The 19,648-nt window shown below is 45.4% G+C and overlaps 1 protein-coding gene across 2 annotated transcripts in view; it reads right to left on the bottom strand.

Moving 5' to 3' along the window:
• Arfgef2 (ADP ribosylation factor guanine nucleotide exchange factor 2) overlaps positions 1-19,648 on the bottom strand; it is a 78,478-nt gene that overhangs the window by 26,864 nt on the left and 31,966 nt on the right. For both annotated transcript variants that reach the window (XR_004770625.1, XM_027423373.2), the window contains exons 9-21: positions 17,982-18,112; positions 16,263-16,497; positions 15,556-15,655; positions 14,147-14,286; positions 12,525-12,633; positions 11,108-11,291; positions 8,628-8,739; positions 8,027-8,232; positions 5,504-5,588; positions 5,097-5,268; positions 3,267-3,418; positions 1,299-1,427; positions 95-253 (exon numbers count right to left, since the gene is read on the bottom strand). Coding sequence is in view for 1 of the 2 variants with exons in the window: in XM_027423373.2 (XP_027279174.1) it covers positions 95-253; positions 1,299-1,427; positions 3,267-3,418; positions 5,097-5,268; positions 5,504-5,588; positions 8,027-8,232; positions 8,628-8,739; positions 11,108-11,291; positions 12,525-12,633; positions 14,147-14,286; positions 15,556-15,655; positions 16,263-16,497; positions 17,982-18,112 (1,914 nt within the window). In the remaining variant the exon portion in view is untranslated. The remainder of the gene's footprint in view (positions 1-94; positions 254-1,298; positions 1,428-3,266; positions 3,419-5,096; positions 5,269-5,503; positions 5,589-8,026; positions 8,233-8,627; positions 8,740-11,107; positions 11,292-12,524; positions 12,634-14,146; positions 14,287-15,555; positions 15,656-16,262; positions 16,498-17,981; positions 18,113-19,648) is intronic.

Genomic DNA, 19,648 nt, shown 5'->3' on the forward strand with positions numbered 1-19,648 from the left:
AGGAAGGCTTAACTATACCAACAATAGAACTGAGAAGAAGAGAAAAAGGAATAAGAGGCCAAGAGCCATCTTGAGAAAAGGCAGAGACGCAAACCTCATGCCAAGAGTTGCCAAGGTAGTTGCCATCAGTGTGAGCCACGGTAATGAGCGTCTTTATGGTGTCAATGTTCTTCTGCTTCATTTCTGTGATGCTGGAGCTGGCTGTCAGCAGGGAAAAGCGGGCAAGGGCCTGAACATAGGCATCTCGTTCCAGCTGAAAGAGAAGCCCAAGAGAGCACCGTGACTCCACCCACAGTGTAGCCACTCATGTAGCAGGCTGGCACACGGGACTTCTCTGCTGTTTCCAAATGCACACAGCAGGCCTTTGGCTCAAGAGCCCTCCAGCCATCCCATACTGGCACGCTTCCACCACTGGACCACCTGCGGCTCCCTGGGCACAACTACAGTTGAGAACCAGTTCTTTGCAGTGACAAATCCCACGCTACCTGTCCTAGTCTTCTGATCTCTCTACTGGATGACAAGGCTGTCAAATAAATGCTAATATTTACAGCAATTCTGTAAGGTGAGCATAAATGAAGAAATAAGCAGTGCCTTTGAGTTTGGAGGGACAACACTACCAGGCTAGACAAGTAGCAGAGTAGGCTTTGAAACTCTGGTTTCCAGTTTCAGAACCTCAGGTCTTGATACAAAAGAAAATGCCCAGAAAGATGGATAGGGGCAGAAGACTGAAGCTTTCAGAACAAACTAATGGGCACATTCTTACCAACCTAGAAGCAAGGTGTGGAACAGACACCAACCTTGTGACTGCACAACAGCTCGAAGGCTGCACTGATTTGTTCACTGTTGCACAGTTCAAACAAGGTTTATAGACACATTAATGCTGTATTCAACCATCTGCTAGCCGCAGAGCAGGGTGGGAGGCAGGGAAATCATAGTAAAAATGAGTTATAAAAAGCAGCAGCAACTGGGGCAATGCTGGAATAAAACTGAGCATTTCCAGGCAGCTGATGACACCACACACGTTACTAGAGAGCTATGCCCTCAACCAGATGCGTAAGCATCAGGGCAGGTAAATGTGGCAAGTGGACAAAGAGGCTGTTTTGTCATTGCTAGAAAACCACCTGTTTTCTCTTCACTGGAACCACTGTTAGCACAAAGCCACAGGTTGTTTCTCAGTGGGAATGAGAAAGTAGTTTGCTTAAATACTTGACTAACTGGGAATTCCTGGTAGTTTCAAAGCTTTTACAATCTGAAAAAGCCCACCACGAATCTCTGGAGCCCCGCTCACTTCTACCCACCTGCATTCCAAAGATGCATGCGATGCGGACTGCACACCTGATGCCTTCCAAACACAGGGAGGCCACCTCTGTGTCATCACAGTTCTGCAGGCCAATGCTATAGGCTGCCAGCAGCGGCGTCCACACCAACTGCCAAGGAAGCGAGTTTCAGTAACAACCAGAATTTCAGTATGGCAAGAGCACTTAAGCAGTGGCTCTAAACTGCTAGGAACAGTGGTTTCTAAGGTAGAGGCCCTTACTATATAGTTCCTCATGCTGTGGTGATCCCCTCCCCAACCATAAGTTTTCACTGCTAACTCATAACTGTAATTTTGCTACTGTTGTGAATGTAATGTAAATATCTGATAGGCAGGATCTCTGGTATGCAAGCCCTATAAAAAGGTCATTTGACCCCCAAAGGTCAAATGAGAACCAATGACTTAGCGCATAATATGTCAGAGGAATAGTAACTTTGACTTCAATCTATCCCATTCACAATTTTTTAAAAGTTTCTTACAAACTATGGTCACTATAAATGTACAAATGTAAAAAGTTTATTAAATAATACATAGTGTCAGATTCCCCTGAAATTGGAGATACAGACAGTTGCTAGGAACAGAACCCTGGCCATCTGCAAGAGCAGTCAGTGCACTTAACTGGTGAGCCATCTTACTGGTCCTACAGAATCAGTTCTCCACACAGCCATTAATAATCAGAAGCTGGTGTGTAGAGTAAAGCATGTAAGCGAGCTGGACTTGGTGTACATGCCTTTAATCCCGGTAAAATCAAGTGGATCTCTGTGAGTCAGAGGCCAGCCTGGTTTACTGCTTTACCTAACAAGTTCCAGGCCAGTCAAGGCTACATAGTGAGGTTCTGTCTCAAAAACAAAAAACAAAAAACAAAACCCAAAAAGCCTCCCCCCCAAAAAACTAGCATAAAACAAACAAACAAAACAGTGAAGAGAAAAAGGATGTGGAAAGGTAATTCAATGGGTAAAGAAGCTTCTGCTAAGAAGACGAAACAAGTGTAACCAAAGATTCTCATGGTGGAAACAGAGCTATGCTCTGACTTCCACAGGCAGGCTGGGGCAAATGCAAACACACACTTGCCACTTTAAAAGTTACTCTCTCTCTCTCTCTCTCTCTCTCTCTCTCTCTCTCTCTCTCTCTCTCTCTCTCTCTCTCTCTGTGTGTGTGTGTGTGTGTGTGTGTGTCTTTTCTAAACACTTTAAAATAGACACCAACTACTACCTTTCTTCCTACCGATCTCACATGAGCAGCTAACCCTGAAGCCAGTAAGGTAAGAAGAGCACATGAAAACTGGCCTTGTAGGGCTGCAGAGAGGATCAGTGAGTAAGAGGACGGCTTCCAAGCCTGACGGCCTGAATTCAAGCGCTGGGACCCATATGGTAAAAGGAAAGCAGTCACTCCTATAGGCTGTCCTCTCATCTCCCTGCACTCTATGGTGTGCATGCACACAAAAGTAATTTTAAAAACAAAATGGTCCTGCTGGATGGTGGTGGTGCACACCTTTAATCCCAGCACTTGGGAGGCAGAGGCAGGTGGATCTCTGAGAGTTCGAGGCCAGCCTGGTCTACAGAGCAAGTTTTGAAAGGACAGCCCAAGCTACACAAAGAAATCCTGACTCAAAACAAAAACAAACAAAACAGTCCTTTCATAGCATCACGTGCCTGAACAATTATTAATTCCTTCAATCCCCATCAAATCATTTTGTCCTCATCTCCATTTGACAGAAAATAAGGACAGAGAGTGACCAAGGCCACATGGCTACAAAGTAGCAAAGCGAAGATTCAAACCCAGAGAGTGGAGAGCAGAGGCCGTGATGGTGCTGGCACTTACAGAAGGACTCCCTTATCGAAGCACCCAGGTTTTCCTCTCCATCCTCTCACTGTGATCTCACCAACTAAATTTATAGCAGACCAACTGCAAAATTAGGCTTGGCAGCATGCTAACTTTCTAGGATACTCACTTTGAACATTGGCCGAACATGGTCCAAGTGTGTGGCACTGGTAAACGGAGCTTTGGCGTGGCTCACGGCCTCCATCAGAGCTTTGGCCGTTTTAGCCATCTGTTCCATTTCCATGTTGTACAGCAGTCGCCGCTGCTTTTCACTAGCTACATCTGCAAAGAAGAGCACATACAGAGTGCTTGCCAGGTGCCAGGAGCTCCCCAACACCTTACATTATTAACTCACAAGTCTCCCAATCATCCCATGAGCCTGCTACACATATTACCATTTTACAGATGCGGATGATGAGGCAGACTGGCTAGGTGTGTGGGTGTGAATGCCTGCTAACCCTGCCCTGGATCACACAGGCTGGCACTAGCAGAGCTGCAGCTTGGATGGAGGAGTGAGGTTCTAGTCCTGTGTTCTAGGCACTGCTCCCGAGCTTCTCCAACAGAGACTGACAGACAGTACCACAGGGGTTAATTAAGACTTACAGCCACAACTTACACAAGTATCATGAGTTTAAAGTTTTGTGGAACACTTTGGGGAAGACAATTTAGCTCCTACAGTACACATTTTTAATTCTTTCTTGTTCCTAATTACAAATCTAGCAAAAATCATATTATTAACGAACCACATAATCATAATAATTTAATCACATTACTATTCAGGCGTCTAGATATGCAAATTTACTACCAGCAGTGTGTTTAATCATACTTTCTGATGTACTCAAAGGCAGAGCTGGGGCTGGAGAGATGGCTCCGAGGCTAAGAGCATCAACTGCTCTCACAAAAGACCAAAGTTCAAATCCCACCATCCACATGGCAAATAACAACTCTGTAACTCCAAGATCTGACACTCTCACACAAACATACATGCAGGCAAAACACCAATGCACATAAAATAAAAAAAATTCAAAAAATACTATTAAAAAAATCTGTTTTCGGCCTGGAGAGATGGCTCATAGGTTAAGAGCACTGACTGCTTTTCCAGAGGTCCTGAGTTCAATTCCCAGCAACCACATGGTGGCTCACAACCATCCGTTATGAGATCTGGTGCCCTCTTCTGGTGTGCAGACATACATGGAAGCAGAATGTTGTATACAAAATAAATAAATAAAATCTTTTTAAAAAAATATGTTTTCAAAGTATATTAGAGAAATGTATATGAAGCAATTTTGGGGGCCGGAGAGATGGCTCAGAGGTTAAGCGCACTGGCTGATCTTCCAGAGGTCCTGAGTTCAATTCCCAGCAACCATGTGGAGGCTCACAACCATGTATAAAAAGATCTGGTGCCCCTTCTGGCCTGCAGGAATACATGCAGGCAGAACACTATATACATAACAAATAAATAAATCTTTAAAAAAAAAAATGCCAGGCAATGGTGGCTCAAGCCTTTAATCCCAGCATTCGGGTTGCAGAGGCAGATGGATCTCTGTGAGTTAGTGGCCAGCCTGGTCTACAAAGCTACACAGAGAAACCCTGTTGCTGGGGGTGGGGGTGGGGGAACGGGATGACTGAGCCCTACCCCTAGCCAAAGATCTACAAGCAAAGCAACTAAGGACTGCTCTGGGGAGAACTAGTCTCCCACAGGGTTGCAGGGTCAGTTCTGAAATCACATACTTACAATAACACTAACTGGCCTTAGCAGATTGTATTTATGTATTTGTGTGTTTATGTGTATATGTAACAATAACAATGAAAGAAAAAGAGATCATGAATTTGAGAGGGACTGAGAGGGGAGCCGCAGGAGGGGATGGAAGGAGGAACAGGAAGGGGAAAATGGTGCAGTTATATTTTAATGGAAGAAAAGTTAGCGCGGATGGGCAAGTCTGCAGTAGGCAGGCCTTACTCTGCTTGGTAGACTTGGTTGCAATTGTGTGCTCTTTTGTCTCCTTCATTGCAATCTTCTTTCCCTCTATTTCTTCATAGATGCTGGACAGATACTCCTCTGGGAGGTCTTTACTATCATTGATACCCCGATTCATTTTAATATATTGCTCTTTTGTCATTTTATTCTTTACCTGAAATTCAAAAGAGAAAAACAAAAACCCCACAAGATCTCCTGAGTAAATTGGGAGCATGGGGGGTGGGGGGGCGGGTGAGAGGGGAGGAGGGAAGGAGAGTGGGGGGAAAATGTATAGCTCAATAAAAAACAAATAGACAAAAAAAAGAGAAAAAACATTTTTAAAACCCTGAAATGCCCAAACAAATTCAGTCATGTCTGTGCTATAATACATGAATCACAGGGTATTTTACCTGAGGGCTGTGCAAGTCTGTAGTTAGCATAATAATGGAATACGCCAGGACATAGGCGGTGTCAGCACTAGCAAACAGGGTTTGCCTGGAAGAAAAGAACCCAGATATGAAACACGGTCACAGTGATGACGGCCAGGGAGAATGGCACTAGTGGGGACCTGGGTCACCAAAAGCAGGCCTGCTGCACCATATGAGGTGGAGCCAGGGACGAGTATTCTCAACAAGCATCACCACCAAACAAGAGTTAACAGTCAGCATACAAAGGGAGCTAAGCAGTTTTAAGGAATTTTTAAAAGACTTAAGGAGCATTGTGGCAAGAGTACAGGCAAACAAGCACAGGGTGCCAGGAGATGCTCGTAGGCACCAAACCTGTTAGGGACCATCCTGGGATGGGTGACTCCTTACCCTTCCCATGCTAGCAGCTCCTCGGGCCTCCCCTTGAGAGCATCAGCTCTGACACAGAAGCACAACATAAACTCTTGCTTAGTTATTTACTGATTCCATTATCCACTGTGGTACTTAACAGCGGAAACACAAAGCAAAGTGTTTCTATTGTTTTAAAGCATTTGCCTGAGGTCTGACATTTTTGCCTTGCGCAAGGAAAGACAAAATCATGTAGACACTAAGCCACATTACATGGGAACTGAAGATGGAAAAACTGGTCTGTACAAACTGGTCCACCAGGAAGAGAATCCCAAAAAATACAGCAAAAGGAGAGCTGATAGGGCCTGATCAACTAACTAGACTAACAGAGCAAGGTCTCTAGGCCCACGGAGGGCACACTTAAAGTTAGCAACATACTATTACATCTTCACATCAAGTTATCATGTCTGTTACATTCAAATGACCAGAGGCTGCCTCTGCCAACCACACTGTCTCCTGGCCACACACTGGCAGGATTGGGACTCATTAATATGAAAATGGAATTGACCTGGGACAAAACTGTCATCAAAGTTTCCCTGAGCAGTTTCCATACCAGTCAGAGCATTAAGACACTCACAGCTAGCTGCACCTGTGGAAGGAGGCCCATGAGGACTCAGAGAAATTTAGACATCTTGGCTAGTTAGCTTCTAGCTGACTAATTTTGGACAGGATTCTCGATCTTTCACAGCCTCAGTTTCCCACCAGTAACACAGGCCTGCCACTGATTTAGCGTGAGGAATGGCTTAATGACACTTAGCCCCTTCCTAAGCTTTGGGTCAGGACACAAAGCAATGGGTTTTACCAAGCTTCTCCGCACATACATGTCATATTTTGGTCTCATGTTTCCCCACACAGCTTGCCTCTTTCCAGATGGTTCTCTTCCTTCTCCAGTTAGTCCTTACTTCTGCCATATGTCTTCTGCATCCCAAAACTCTACTTCTCAGCCCAGTTAGGATCAAAACTTCTGTTTTCTATAAAAACAGTAACTGGGGGCTGGGGAGGTGGCTCAGTGGTTAAGAGCACTGACTGCTCTTCCAGGGGACTCAGGTTCAATTCTCAGCACCCACATGGCAGCTCACAACTGTCTTTAACTCCAGGATCCAACACAGACATACATGCAGGAAAAACAGAAAATAAAATAAAATAAAAAAAGGCCAGGTGGTGGTGACATACACCTTTAATTCCAGCACTGGGGAGGCAGAGACAGGCAGATCTCTGTGAGTTCAAGGTCAGCCTGTCCTACAGAGTGAGTTCCAGGACAGGCTCCAAAGCTACAGAGAAACCCTGTCTCAAAAAATCAAAAACCAAACCAAACAAACAAAAAACCAGCAACTGACTATTATGCAACTAGGATTAGGGCTCATAAGATGGATCAGCAGCTAAAGGTTCTTGCATTGAAGAACTGAGTTCAAGTCCCCGAAATCACACAAAGGCAGAAGGAAGGAACTGGTTCTAAATTTGTCCTCTAACCTCCACACCTGAGTTGTGGCACTTGTGCCACTCCAGATCCACGGTCCTGCACACTTTTCTACAACAATAAACAAATGAAATTTAAAGCACCCAAGATAAAACCACACACTCATACTGTTTGTTATGAAGCCACTTCTATAGTTTATTTACCAGCATGTAATCAAACACACCTCTGTGCTGTTAGTTAGGGACGAGCACTCATAAGTGAAAGAAGACTTTACCTTAGTTGTGTGACCTGTTCCCCTCAATGCTGGATGTTGACCCCAAGGCCTTATGCAGCCAAGGCAAGTGCTCTACGACTGAGCCATATCACCAGCCCTTGTTTTTGTTTGTTTTAAGACAAGGTAGCCTCGGCTTGCCTCTACCTCTCAGTTCCCCTTGCCTCTACCTCTTCAGCATCAGCATACCCAGCTAGCCATGAGATCTTAGCAAGTTACTTAACTTCTCTGGCCCCCAACCTCCTTGTCTGTAGTACAGGAACACAAATAAGGTTGCTGCAAGGTCTTATGTGAGCCTGACTCTTAGTGAACAGACACATCTGAGTCTTAGCAGAATTGCAATGATTAAACCCAAACCTCAAGTCAAGATAAATGTCCCCAAAAAGGAAGAAGTAGTTGCTGCAGGGCTCACCCTTGGTTACACTCTATGTATCGTGCAGCAAACTTCTCCATTAACCGGTCAATTTTCTGTGCTTCTCCAGGAAGGCGGAAGCCTTCCAGGAATGTCCTCAGGGCTGAGACGAACTCTTTTTCACAGAAGTCCAGTTGGTCCACATAGGCATACATTACTTCCTTGTTGAACCTCGTGCTTTCACCCAGAAATTCACCAACCTGGGTCTGAAATACATAGATGCACTCACACGTAGAAACTGCCACATATGGCCCACAGCAATAAACACTGATGGGGTGATGGTTGTGGTGGTGGTGACTGGAATGCAAAAGCCCTAAAGTGGCCACATCAGCTGACTGCTGGGAAGCAGGGAAAGATTACCTCTGCTTCCATATGCAGGACAGCTTGTCAGAGAGGATGAGGAGAAGAAACATGAGGCTTAAGGCAAGAGACATACTCAGCCAGAGAATAACTTCTAGTAGTACAGGGCCACTTTGGACTCTGACACTGTCCCCCAAACAAGCAACAGTGGGCCAAAGCAGAGCTCCAGTTCACGCTCAGAGCCAGTCAAGCTGGAGGTACAAGCCCACAGGGCCACATGCTGTGCCATGCCCCAACTTACAGAATCCAGCCGTTCCTCCTGGTGCAGAAACTGGGCAATGTCCTCTACGTCTGTTCCCAACATGCCTTGCTCTTGGAGAAACTGAATTCCCCGCTTGGGCTTCTTGTTGAAGCTGTATCAAGAGGAGAGGAGACAGGTCACAGTTAGCTTACTTAGACCTCTGGGGCAGAGAGAAAGCGACTGTCCTGCAGCTTTCCAAATTCTACATCAAGTTCTTTCACATCTGTTTACTAATTACTTGTTTACATGTGTGCACATCCGATCAAGTGTGGACTCGGTCCTCTACAACCTTGTATCATCAAGCTGATGGCAAGCACCTTCAACCACCGAGCCATCTCAGCAGCCCTGTTCTGGTTTTGTTTTAGCTTTTTTTGAGACAGGATCTCACTTTGCAGCCCAGGCTAGCTTCAAATTCACAGAAATCCACCTGCTTTGCCTATGGAGTGCTGGGATTAAAGGTGTGTGTCACTATACTTGGTCTTATTTTTTTTCTGTAGGGGGGTGGTTTTGAGACAGGGTTTCTCTGTGGCTTTGGAGGCTGTCCTGAACTAGCTCTTGTAGATCAGGCTGGTCTTGAACTCACAGAGATCCGCTTGCCTCTTCCTCATGAGTGCTGGGATTAAAGGCGTGCACCACCACTGCCCGGCTTATATTTTGTTTTTTTGAGACAGGGTCCTCACTATATGACCCAAGCTGGCCTTGAAAGCCCCTGTCTAAGCCCGAGACCACAGTGAAGCACACCTTAGCAGCTCTTAATTTTTGACCCTGCAATTGCAGACTTAGCTGCCTGTCAATCAAGTAACAGAACCCTGGACATTGAACTGGGCACAGAGCCACCTGGAATGCAGGATAGTAGGAACATAAAGTTTAAGCCACTGTGAAACAGCAGCAAGTATGGGAACTTCTGACTCAGATAAGAGTGTTCTCCTGCCCTCTCTCCCTCCTTCTATCATGTGCATGTGATGGCTGAGGTCACAGATAGGTCACAGATGTTCAGAAGACCCACCATTCATAACAGCCTCAAACTTTCTCTGACCCTCCCATCCTCTGCTAAGTAGGTACCAGACATTCACTTTATGCAAAACTAACTAGTGGGTAAGTTCAACATTTTGCCAAGTTCTGCATAGGAGAGACACAAATAGGCAAAGGCCATGAAGACACAAATGGATAAGAACAGGGAAAATTGGACTTATTTAGTCAGCCAGGCCATGGGAGGCCTCTTTGAGGAAGAAATAGTGCCCCATGTCTGAGGGATTAAAACAAACAAAGAGCATTAAGAGAACAGAGGAGAGTTCTTCACCATAGTGATCGAGGGGCTAAAAACAGGCCACGTGTGCCAGTGTGCTGTCAGGAGGTAAGGACAGGGAGGGAGGCCTGGGCAGGATCAGTTCATGGCATGGGATGAGAAGCCTGCAATGGCTTTGGCAGAGGAGGGGAGGGCCTAACTTATGTTTTCAAGTTCAACTATCACACCACTGTTGTCTAGCAGTGAACTCAATAAAAACTGTTACTTTAGTTGCTATGGGAAAAACAAAGCACCCCAGGGATGGTGAGGTAGGAACAGAGATCAGCACTTCCATTCAAAGCCTGAACAACAGTTGAAGGGAGCTTGCTCATTATTCAAAAGTAAATAGCACTGAAGACGATGTGCTAATGTGCACAAAAGATTTGGGAGAAATAAAGACTGCACAATTACCACAAGGATGATGGCACTGTGATGTGGAGAATGTTCTTAAGTTTCAAACATGTGTGCCCAAGTATGGTGATGGCTACTCAGCACAAATGCTTCTGAAAAACCTACACATGGTTAAAGCAAACATGCTGAACACTGCACTTTCTGCTCAGAGAAGAGACAGTGGCTTCTCCAGGTGCTATTTTGTTTGTTTTGTGATTTTTTTTTTACATTATTTATTGTTATTTTATGCGTATCAGTGTTTTGCCTGCATATATATTTGCCACATTCATGTAGTGTCCCTCAGAGGCCAGAAGAGGGCATCAGAACCCCTGGGATGAGAGGTAACAAATGGTTGTGAACTGCTACATAAAGTGCTGAACACTGAATCTGGGTCCTCTGGAATAACAGTCAGTGCTCTTAACCAATGAGCCATCTCTCCAGCCTGTTTGGTTTTTAGTGGCTTTGTTTTCTCAGAGTTTACACTGTAGCCCAATCTAGCCTTGAACTCAAGGCTATCCTTCTGCCTCAGCCTCTCAGGCTAGGAGTACAGGCCTAAGCCCCTTATGCCTGGCTGTTTTCTGAAGTGTATTTTGTTGTCAGAAAAGGAAGAAATCAAGGCCTCCTAAGCTGCACAAAGGGTTCCTCTGGACAAAGCATGTCTCTCCCTCTCATGCTCCAAAGCTCTCCCCATGCCTGACAGCCAGCAGGGGGCGCTGTCACAGAAGTCAGCCTCCAGGCCCTAGAGAGGGTGATGTAGCTTTGCCACCAGCCCCAAGAGACGGCACAGCCCAGCAGCCGCACTCACAGCTCGATGCCGTGCTCAATGATCTCCTTCTGTTGTTTGATGACCTCAAACTGCTCTGGGTCATCCTGAATGGTTGTCTGGGTCCCTGAGGACACTGTGGACTCCACTGATGTCACACTGCACCGTCTAGCCATGTCAAGGCCTTTTCCATCCCCCATTTCCTGATCTGGAAGCCTCTCCTGACCTGCAGTGACATAAAAGCAAGCAAAATCAACTAAGCAGATGAAGCAGATGTGACCGAACAAGTTTGAGCTTCAGTGCCCCTTCCTCAGACCTACCAAGGGTTTGCATCCAAAAGGGCACAGGGGCCAAGCCTATCACTTAAATATTTCCCTCAGTATCACATAGAAGTTTATTTAACATAGAACTCAAACTAATTCTAATATTCACAAGTAAAGAAAAAGCAAAAGCAAGATACTTAATTAGCGTAAGGACTTGCCTTATCAAAATCCAAACGTCCACCACTCTGCCTAATTCAGGAGTATGGTGTCTATGCAAGCAAGGATAAAAGAATGTACGAGGACAGGAAGACTCAGCAAAACTCTCTGGAGTCAGGCCTGACTCCGGGTGGTGGCAGGAATGAGGTCAGGAATGGAGGCCCGGGTAGGGACAGGTCATGGCACTGAAGGGTATGCCTGCAATGTCTTCATGAACTCCAGCTCCTGAGATCTGACACCCTCTTCTGGCCTTCTTGGGCAGCTGCACTTGTGCATATACTCATGCACAGACACTCATATACATAATTTTTTAAAAGTAGGGCTGCAAAGATGGCTCAGCAGTTAAGAGCCTTACTGCTCTTCCAGAGGACCCAAGTTTGAGTCTCTCATCAAACAGCTCACTCCAGTTCAGGGGATCTGGCTTCCTCAGGCACCCACACACACATGACATACACATATAGAACAACACAATAATAAAACAAATCATTTTGGCTGAGCAGATCAGTGGCAAATCACTTTACAAATATACATGAGGCTCTAGGTTCAATCTTTTTTTTTTAAGGATTATTTATTTATTATGCATACAGTGTTCTGTTTGCATGTATCCCTGAAGGCCAGAAGAGGGCACCAGATCTCATTACAGATGGTTTGTGAGCCATCATGTGGTTGTTGGGAATTGAACTCAGGATCTCTGGAAGATCAGCCAGTGTTCTTAACCACTGAGCCATCTCTCCAGCCCATCTAGGTTCAATCTTTAGTACTAAAAGTGCAAAAAGCCTTTCTCCTTTGGGCGCTTTACTCCCTTAAGTCAGGGTATCTTACTTATTACAGCTACAGGAAAAGAAATGAACACCTCCAACATCCCACATATATTAGAAAGCACAAGTTTTACAGGTATTTAAGAAATACAACAACTGTTTGTCACAAATCCCAGAACAACACGTCCCCACAATGGCAAGCTGCTCACATTGCTCACTCACCCAGAGTGGCCTGGTGGTTGGGATTCACATATAGATCCTTGCTCCACTCCACCATGCACTTGAGAATGGACACGAGACACTCCAGGCCTTTCTTCCTCAGACTGAGCTCCTAGAGGCCCAAAGTCAAAGTTACAGAGCCTTAATACACTTTACCATGGGCATTGTAGGACTCGTGGGCTGTCCTGTGAGGCTGCCAGTAATTACTAACACTCAGCTCCACTACAGACAAAACCCAGGGAACTAATAACAGCTGACAAGTGTTAATAATGGCACATCAAAAACCCTGGTCATGTCATCAGGGTTAGCACTCCAGTATACCCTGTGTGACTCCTAATTGCAAACGTTATCTGTATCATTTTAAAATTGTCTTTGTGTGCACACATGAACATGTACATATGTGCACACCTGTGGGTGCCAGAGGGCAATCTGAGCATCGTCCTTAGAAATGCCATTCACCTCCTTGGGTCTCTCATTAGCCTGGAGCTCACTAACTAGGCTAGACTAGCTGGTCAGCAAACTCCAGGTGTCCGTCTGTCTCCACCTCTGCAGCACGGCATCATGATCGGCTTTCTACATGAGCTCTGGGGGTCAACTCTGGTCCTCACACTTTCCAGGCAAGCACTTAACCAACTGAGCTGTCTCAAAGCCCCATTATTTGCTGTGCAATCTTCAGGATCAGAGTTTGGACCTCAGCACCCATGAACAAGCTGGATGACCAGCTAATGCCTGAAATCCTGGCTTTGTTAGGGGCAAGACAAGAGGCTGCCTGGAGATGCTGGCTTCCTGTCTAGCCAAGAAAATAAGAGCTTCAGCTTCAGGGAGACCCTGGAGGAATAGGCAGGGTGAGAGGGAGGAAAGAAGGGAGGATTGCTCCATTCATTGTTTATGAAATAAAATACTAGCAAGTAAGACAAAATCTGATAATATTTTAATATTTTAAATCTAAAAAAATCCAATTATTTAGCACATGAATAATTCTGGATAGAACATATACCCTAACTACCAACAACTGCATTTCATTTTAAGGTACACTACAGATAAATAATACTAATTTTACTTAAACAGGGTTTTTGTTTTTTGAGATAGGGTTTCAATAGATAGGCCAGTCCTGCTTGGAAGTTGTAAACCTCCTGCCTCAGAACCCTGGGTGCTGGAATTAAAGGTCTGGGACACCATTCCTGTCACATAAGAAGAATTTCTTACATTTAAAAAAATGAACACAAGTTAAAGATGATCTTGAAGAAAAAGAAAAAAAGCCATTATTTTTGACTCACAACACTTTAGACAGCACAAATCCTCCTGTGGCCTAAGGACAACTCTGGCCTTGCTCCAGGAAAAAGCCCCGATGCCAAGACCCTGTGCATGTCACTCAGGAAGGACTGAGAGCTGCCGTTCCCTGAGGGCACTCCAACGGGACCAGCCCCTGACACAGTCAGTCTCCTCTGTGCAGCATGTCAGCAGACAACTTGCTTCTTCACTGGTTTCATGACAGTAGGAGCTGTGCATCTGTGTCTTTTGTCCCTAATGGGGTCACACACCCAGCGACAGCGGTATGATGGCCCATTACGATGTGTATTTCAATTAGTAAACTTTAAAGACAACCATGCACCCTGGTTTTTTACCTGTAGAGGTGTCATCCCCAGCTCATGTCCACTTCTTCCCTGAGCGATTTTGGATAAATCATTTACTAGACGCTCGAAAATGTTAGCAGCATTTAAGTCACAGTCATAGTTGACATAAATATCCACAACACACTGGGCATCTTGGAAAATAACATACACATATTAGAAATCTGGATCTAAGACAAACAATTACATTTTCTTTCTTTCTATTTCTTTTTTATTGTTGTCAGGATGGGTATCGAACCCACGGCTTTATGCACACTAGACAAGAACTCTACCACTAAGGCCAGCTATGCTTTCTTTGCTAAAAATATACTCCGTGAACTTCTATCCACAGTGGCCACATCCTAAGTAGGAACTGCATGTCAGAAGCACGCGGTGGACTGGTCTTCTGTTCTTAGGCCCACCCACCTCTGTGCTATCTGCTTGCAGACACTCATTTCACCTTGCAAAGGCTCAGTTTCCTCATTAGAAAAGGGGCTAAAAGGGCTGGCTGAGGAGTCACTCAGAAACAGTGTTTGCCTGTCTGCAGAGCTCTGGGATGGCAGAAGATCCATTTAAATTTACCTCAGGCCCGGCAGACAGCAGCACCAAAACCAACCTGCTATGATTAGTAAGTTTCTGGAATTTACGAAACTTGATGCTAACATCAAAAGTCCCCAGCACATCAGCCTGAGCCAGTCATCCTCTACAAGAGGTGAGATGGGCCTTTCTCAGTCAGTGTGAATGAACCTTTTTAAAAAAAAAAAAAAAAAAAAAAAAAAAAAAAGATTAAAAAGTATGGATTTTGCTGCTGCTGGTGGTGGTGGCACACGCCTTTAATCCCAGCACTTGGGAGACAGGCAGGTGGATCTCTGAATTCAAGCCCAGCCTGGTCTACAGAGTGAGTTCCAAGACAGTCAGGGCTACAACAAGAAACACCCCCAAATATTTTCTTAACTCATTTTTTAAAAAATTATGTGTAAGCTGGGTATGGCGGTATACACTTTAAACCCTAGCACTAAGAAAGCAGAGGCAGGGGGCTCTCTTTGAGTTTGAGGCCAGCCTGGCTACATAGTAAGACTCTGTCTCAAAAAGAAAAAACAAAACAAATCATGTATATGTTGGTTTGAAGGTTTACGCACATGGGTGTAGTGCCTTAAGGGGCCAGAAGAAGGTGTCAGATACCCTGGAGCTAGAATTAATAGGCAGTTGTGAGCCACCTGAAGTGGGTGTTGGGCACCAAACTTGGGTCTTCTATAAGAGCAGGAAGGGCTCTTAACAGCTGAGCCATCACTCCAGCCCTGTGAATGAACTCTTCAATGGAAGGATTTTCTCAATCATTCATTAAAACACTAAAAGAAGATCTTGATTTGCGCTTGGCAGACAAAAGCTTCAGAAGCTGTTCCAAGTGTCCCAGATGAACATACCTGCACAAATCCTCGTCAGGGTCTGAATGACCATCCAGCGGTGCTCAAAAGAACTTGTGGATGTTTCTAAAATGTTCAGGAAAATCTCTTTGAAAAAGACCTGTGTGGTATGAAGATAAGGGAGGGTTCAAGATGCAAACACCTTAGGGTTGGGCCACTCTTACATTAAGTGAGGCAGCCTGGGCAGAGGGCAAAGTGGGAGGCACGCTTGCTGAGGGTCATGGGATCCCAGCCTAGTCAGTGGACAGTTAGCAGGGGCTCACCCAGAGCTGAGGAGCTAGTACAGGACCCACGTGTATTAATTTGAGAAAACCCAGAAATTTGTATCTGTGCAATATAATGTCTCATCTAATAACTAATTCAAATTATTTCAAACAATTTGAGCCCAGACAGACACTGGGGGTCAGGGTGGGTCTAAGTTGAGAACACATACCATGACCTTAAATCTCTGGTGAACCGAACTTTTCTGACAAGGTCTTTCCCACTCATTCACAAGTTCCACTAAGCAGGCTAGCTAGTAAAAGGAGTACCTTACTACAGCGTCAAGGCCACCAGCATCTTACTTGCTTGCTTTTTTTAGAGACAGGGTCTCACGTAGCTCAGGCTCCCAAGTGAACTACATACCCTAGGCTGTCCTTGACTTCCTGAGAGCTAGGCTTCTCGTCTGGCATTAATGTCCCCAAATAAAAACTAACTGGAGTATGTACCTCTATCTGCATTTTCAAGTGCATCTTGAAGTTTGAAAGAAGAGTAAGAAAAATAGCAAGTGAGAGCTCGAAGACATCAGGCACTGAGGACACGCCATTCTTGGACAGAGCCACACACAGGTACTGCTTAATGGCAGTGACAAACATCTCATGGCTCCTGAAGACTGGGCCAGCGTTCTGCAGCACGGAGAGCAGCAGCTGCAGGGAAACCACCTTGGAACGAAGCTCGTGAGACCTGCGAAAGCAGTGAAAGACAGTGATGGCATGCTAGTAGGTAGAACCTAGACAGAAGGCTGCTTTTCCTTTTGTTTTGAGATAGGGTCTCACTGTGTACAGCTGACCTGGAACTTGTGACCCTGCCCTCTGCCTGCCAAATACTGGGCACAGACCAAAACAGTATGTTTCTTGAAAAGCCTTTGATCTTTACCAGCTACTATGTGACCAAGGATGACCTTTAACTCCTGACCTTCCTGCCTCTGCCCCCCAAGGACCACATTACTAGAATGTATACATACCATGCCCAGCCAAGCAGAACCTCCTGAGGGCCATGATTTAAGAGTTAGAAACAGCACCTATATGCCAACAGGACACAGCCACAAAGCATGAGATGGGCCCTCTGAGAACAAGAATGGCCAACTCATACTCCTTTTTGTCTGTTCCCAGCACAATGTGGATAATGGGCAAGAACAAGGTGAAAGTTGAGCCTGGAGAGCCAGCTCTAGGCTGGGTCCACGCAATTATCTCACGATATTCTCCTGGAGATTTGGCCCTATACTTTTCACTCTCTATCTGCCACGAGCACAGGGCTGTGATAACACTGTCATTCTCACAACATCTAGAATCACCTAAGAGATAAGCCTCTGAGCATGATAGTGAGGGGTCAGGGAGGAAGTGGCTCAGCAGGTAAGGATACTCGATGCCTGATGACCTGAGTTTGATCCCTAGAATCCATGTAAAGGTGGAGGAAAGAACTGACTCCACAAAGTTGCCCAATAATTTCCACAAGTGCACACCAGCACACACATCACACACAAATACAATCATAATAAAGACAGAAAAAATGGAAAACACTCATTAGCCATTTTCTTAACTGTTGTCACGATGCTTAACAGAAGGGCTGAGGGTTATAATGATGAGCAGTCAGGACAGCACCAGCAGAGACAGAAAGTACACCTCCAGGTACTTAGGACAGAAATATCTCATTTCACTCCGTCAGTTTTCAAAATGCAGTTCTGTCATTTGGGCAGCCCTGGAGCTGCCCTGGAGTGAAGCACATAAGATCTGAAATAGTTTTCTGGCTCTAAACAAAGCCAGTTTTTTTCTCTCCACAGTACAGACACTGTGGGCCAGCTACTTCACTGTGGAGAGACACTAGGCTCTGAGGCTTCAATCTTTGTTCATGGGCTGAGGTTTCCCACCAGGGCCAGAAATGGAGTCTGCAAGCATCTTGTCCCTTCACAGCCTCACAAGATTAAGCCCATTAGTTAGCAAAAAGACAGCACGAAGTTCATGCTGTTTTCAGCAAACAATCCAAGAGTAAAGCCGGGCAAGATTCTAGGTAGTGAAGACATGGAAGGCTGTGGGTGTAGGGACTGCTCGGGTCTGGAAAGCTGTGAAGCCATCCCACACCAACACTGTGGGGGCCAGGGGAGGACAAAACACAGAACACAAACTCCCAGTTCACAGGGTAGCAGATGGCCAGAGCTGCTGCGAGCTTACTTTGGATCTGGAGGTCCTTCCCCGAGAGGCTTCATGGACAGCTTACACAGCGAGCGGAACACCAGGAAGGCATCCTTCTGGAGAATGTGGGAGAACCTAGCAGCCGCTGCATGGCCTGGCACATCTGCTTCCTAAGATTGGAAACAAAGGGAAATCCAAGAAGAAAAAGAATTATGTCATGGAAACCTAAATTCCTGAATTTATTCAACTGGGAGGTGGGGTGAGAAGACACAAGATACATGCCCCGATTGTGTCAAAAGAGTAATTGTAACCCTGTCTGTGAAAGGCCAGGTATAGACACACCCCTGTCATCCCAGCCTTGTGAATGGAGGCTGAGGATCAGGAGTGCAAGGCCCTCCTCAGCTACACAGTGAGCTCAAGCTCAAGGGGGCTGTTTAAGAACCTGTCTCCAACAAATGAACAAACAAACAAACAAAAACCAACAAGGCAGTGGTGGTGTAGCTTTTAATCCCAGCACTCAGGAGGCAGAGGCAGGCGGATCTCTGTGAGTTTGAGGCCAGCCTGGTTTACAGAGCCAGTTCTAGGACAGCCAGGGTTACACAGAGAAACCCTATCTTGAAAACAAAACAAATAAAAAAACAAAACAAAACAAAACAAAAAAACCCAACGAGGCCAGCAAGACAGTTTAATGGGTAACAGTGCTTGCCATTTAAGCCTGACAAACTGAGTTTGATCCCTGGAACCCACGTAAAAGTAGAAGGATAGAGAGCCAACTCCAAAGCTTTCCTCTGATATATGTGTGCTATGGCACCCAATTCCAAAAAATATACATTACACACACACTCTCAAGAAAGAAAGGAAGGAAAGAAGGAAGAAGAGAGACCAGGCAATGATGGCGCATGTCTTTAATTATAGCACTCAGGAGGCAGAGAGACAGATCTCTATGAGATGGAGGTCAGCCTGGTCTACAGAGTGAATTCCAGGGCAGCCAGAAATATACAAACAAACCCTGGTTGAGGGAGAAGGAAGAAAAAGACAAAAAGAAAGATACTTGTAAGAATTCTGAAGCAGAGTGATTGGGGAAAAAAATGACATGCATTTCAAAATCAACTCAAAAATATTTCATTTGGCTGGGTGGTGGTGGTGCAAGCCTTTAGTCCCAACACTTGGGAGGCAGGAGCAGGCGGATCTCTGTGAATTTGCGACCAGCCTGGCCTACAGAGTGAGGTCCAGGACAGTCTCCAAAGAGGGTGAAGTCAAGGCACACAAGCATGAGAACCTGAGTTGACATTCCCCACACGCACATGAAAGTAAGGTACGGTAGCATGTGTCTGTAACTCCAGTGTCAGTAGGTATAGACAGGCAGATCCTGGGCTCACTAACCAGACAATGTAGCCAATCACTGAATTCCATATTTAATTAGAGACTTTCTTTCAAAAAAGTAAGGTGGAGAAGAGAGAGATACCTGGCATTGACCTCTGACCTCCACAAAAGCACAGGCAAGTACATGTGCACATATGCCACACACACACACATACACACATAAGCGCGCGCGGAGGGGGGATTAGGGACATATATGCACATAAGAGGCAGAGGCAGAGCAGAGGCAGAGGCAGACAGATCTCTGTGAGTGAAAGGCCAACCTAGCTATATAGTGAGACTTGCCCCATGACCTGAAAACAAACAAACAAAAACAAAAAAACCAG

This window comes from Cricetulus griseus, chromosome 6, assembly GCF_003668045.3.
Source record: "Cricetulus griseus strain 17A/GY chromosome 6, alternate assembly CriGri-PICRH-1.0, whole genome shotgun sequence".
Classification (NCBI taxonomy): domain Eukaryota; kingdom Metazoa; phylum Chordata; class Mammalia; order Rodentia; family Cricetidae; genus Cricetulus; species Cricetulus griseus.